This window comes from Colobus angolensis, unplaced genomic scaffold (genome assembly GCF_000951035.1).
Source record: "Colobus angolensis palliatus isolate OR3802 unplaced genomic scaffold, Cang.pa_1.0 Scaffold97, whole genome shotgun sequence".
In the NCBI taxonomy this organism is placed as follows: Eukaryota; Metazoa; Chordata; class Mammalia; order Primates; family Cercopithecidae; genus Colobus; species Colobus angolensis.
Genome location: NW_012123709.1, coordinates 1444090 through 1446175, shown reverse-complemented (window position 1 = coordinate 1446175; position 2086 = coordinate 1444090). Strand labels below are relative to the sequence as shown.

General features: G+C 37.3%; 1 protein-coding gene across 2 annotated transcripts in view; it reads right to left on the bottom strand.

The window, feature by feature from the left end:
• Positions 1–2086, bottom strand: part of FSIP1 (fibrous sheath interacting protein 1) — a 206916-nt gene that overhangs the window by 23045 nt on the left and 181785 nt on the right. For both annotated transcript variants that reach the window (XM_011932644.1, XM_011932645.1), the window contains exon 11: positions 500–1010. In XM_011932644.1, coding sequence (XP_011788034.1) covers positions 500–1010 — 511 coding nt within the window. The remainder of the gene's footprint in view (positions 1–499; positions 1011–2086) is intronic.

Sequence of the window (2086 nt, the reverse complement as noted above, 5' to 3'; positions counted from 1 at the left end):
AAAAGACCCCACATTGCCAAGACAATCCTAAGCCAAAAGAATAAAGCTGGAGGCAACACGCTACCTGACTTCAAACTATACTATAAGGCTACAGTAACCAAAACAGCATGGTACTGGTACCAAAACAGAGATATAGACCAATGGAACAGAACAGAGCCCTCAGAAATAACACTACACATCTACAGCCATCTGATCTTTGACAAACCTGACAAACACAAGAAATGGGGAAAGGATTCCCTATTTAATAAATGGTGCTGGGAAAATTGGCTAGCTATAAGTAGAAAGCTGAAACTGGATCCTTTCCTTTTATTCCTTATATGAAAATTATATAATTTCATAAGACCATTGGGAAATAGGTTTTATGTTTTCGTGCTCTTACTGATGCTACCTGTGACTCACAGACATACCTTCTTATCCTACTCTAATTTAAACAATAATACCTTTATATTAAGGTGCTTTTAAGACTTATTTAGCAAAACACATGTTTGCCAAGCCTCACCTGCTTTTGTTTTCTCTGGAGAATTGAGTTTCAGATGTTGGTCTTCTGATGAAAGGCTCACACTGATACCATACAGTGGATCATCCAAGAAGGAGGGCCTTTTCAGTCTCCCAATGCCAAGAGTCTTCGACATAAAATAGTCTTTTGTGTCACTAACAATATCATCCTTGGAAAACCGAAGGCATTTCATATCCTCTACTTCAGTGACAAGAGCTTCTGACATGCGATGTCCAGTCAAGGCTTTAGTGAGATAGTAGCCTTTAGAAGCTTCACATTCTGCACTCTCAAGCATATCTGCATCTTCTGCCTCAGTTTTCTGGACCTTTGTTCCTGATTCATTTAGTAATTTAGAGATGATGGATCTGGAAAGCTGGGGGAACATAGGTGTTACATCCTCAATGTCTTCATCTTCTCTTTCTGAAGAAAGTTTAATGATGGATTTTTGTTTAACTATGCATTCATCCAGAAGACACTTTAACTGTTCTTCAGAGAGACGCGATGTGGACTGTAACTGATGAAACAAACCAAAAGTTTACATAGTCAATTGACTGAGTAAACACATATATTTTTGGTAGGCATCCAGTTATACAATATAAATGCAAGTAACCCCTTATACAACACATAAAAATAGAAAAATAACTCAGTGTAAAGTATCCAAAACTGTAGGGGAAATGTCATAATCCTGGCAAAACCTTTGGATGGTGTTTCTCTGACCCCACCTATCCCTCAGCATGAACCCCACCACCACCCAATTCCTTAAATGGGGAAAAAATTGGCATACAAGGCAGACTACCCCTACCCCTGGGGATTCAGCCCTCCCTTGTCTGTCCACAACTCTCAGTGGACAATACTGCTGAAGACAGAAAAGGAAGGGTGAAGGGTGGTGCATCCTGAGATGTGTCGTTGCTTCAAAGCTACAGGTCTAGGCAGAGGCCAGGGGCATTCCAGAGGCGGTGCATTTGGGGAGAATGATTTGATCAAACATATTTAACCTCTGCTTGTAAAGGTTACCAGGGCTGAGTGTTTCAACCAAGACTGTAAATATTTAAAAACATTTTTTTCTTCCAGCAATATTCTCAGGAAGTAAATTTTAAAAAACCAAATGAAAGTAGAGAGCCATGTTCTATAAGACTTCAGCTGAATAGCATGACATTTGAGTTGCATCAATCTCAAAAAGGAATGAGATTAAAATATAGTGAAACACACTGAAAAAAAAAATGTCTACTTCCCAAAAAATCTGTCTTCCATGGTTTACATGTGGATTATCCAGGAAAAGACTAATCCTCCTTTACAGGGGTATGAATTATCTGAGAACAAGAAGTTCCCATAAGAAAACTTAATCATGAATTTCAACGACTTTAATTTCTACTTCAGCAAAGTAAAATAACGCTATTGGCCTACTCTGAAAGTACACAGTAAAAAATAACTAAATATGCTGCATATGTAAAGTACTGAAATAAAAAGCTATTATTGAAACTAGTATAGTTAATTCTCCACTATTACGTAAAGCTTCTAATGCAACTAATAAATACTAGTATGTAAAACAATTTTGTGCCGTGTTTAAAAAATATTGTTTAAAATTATATT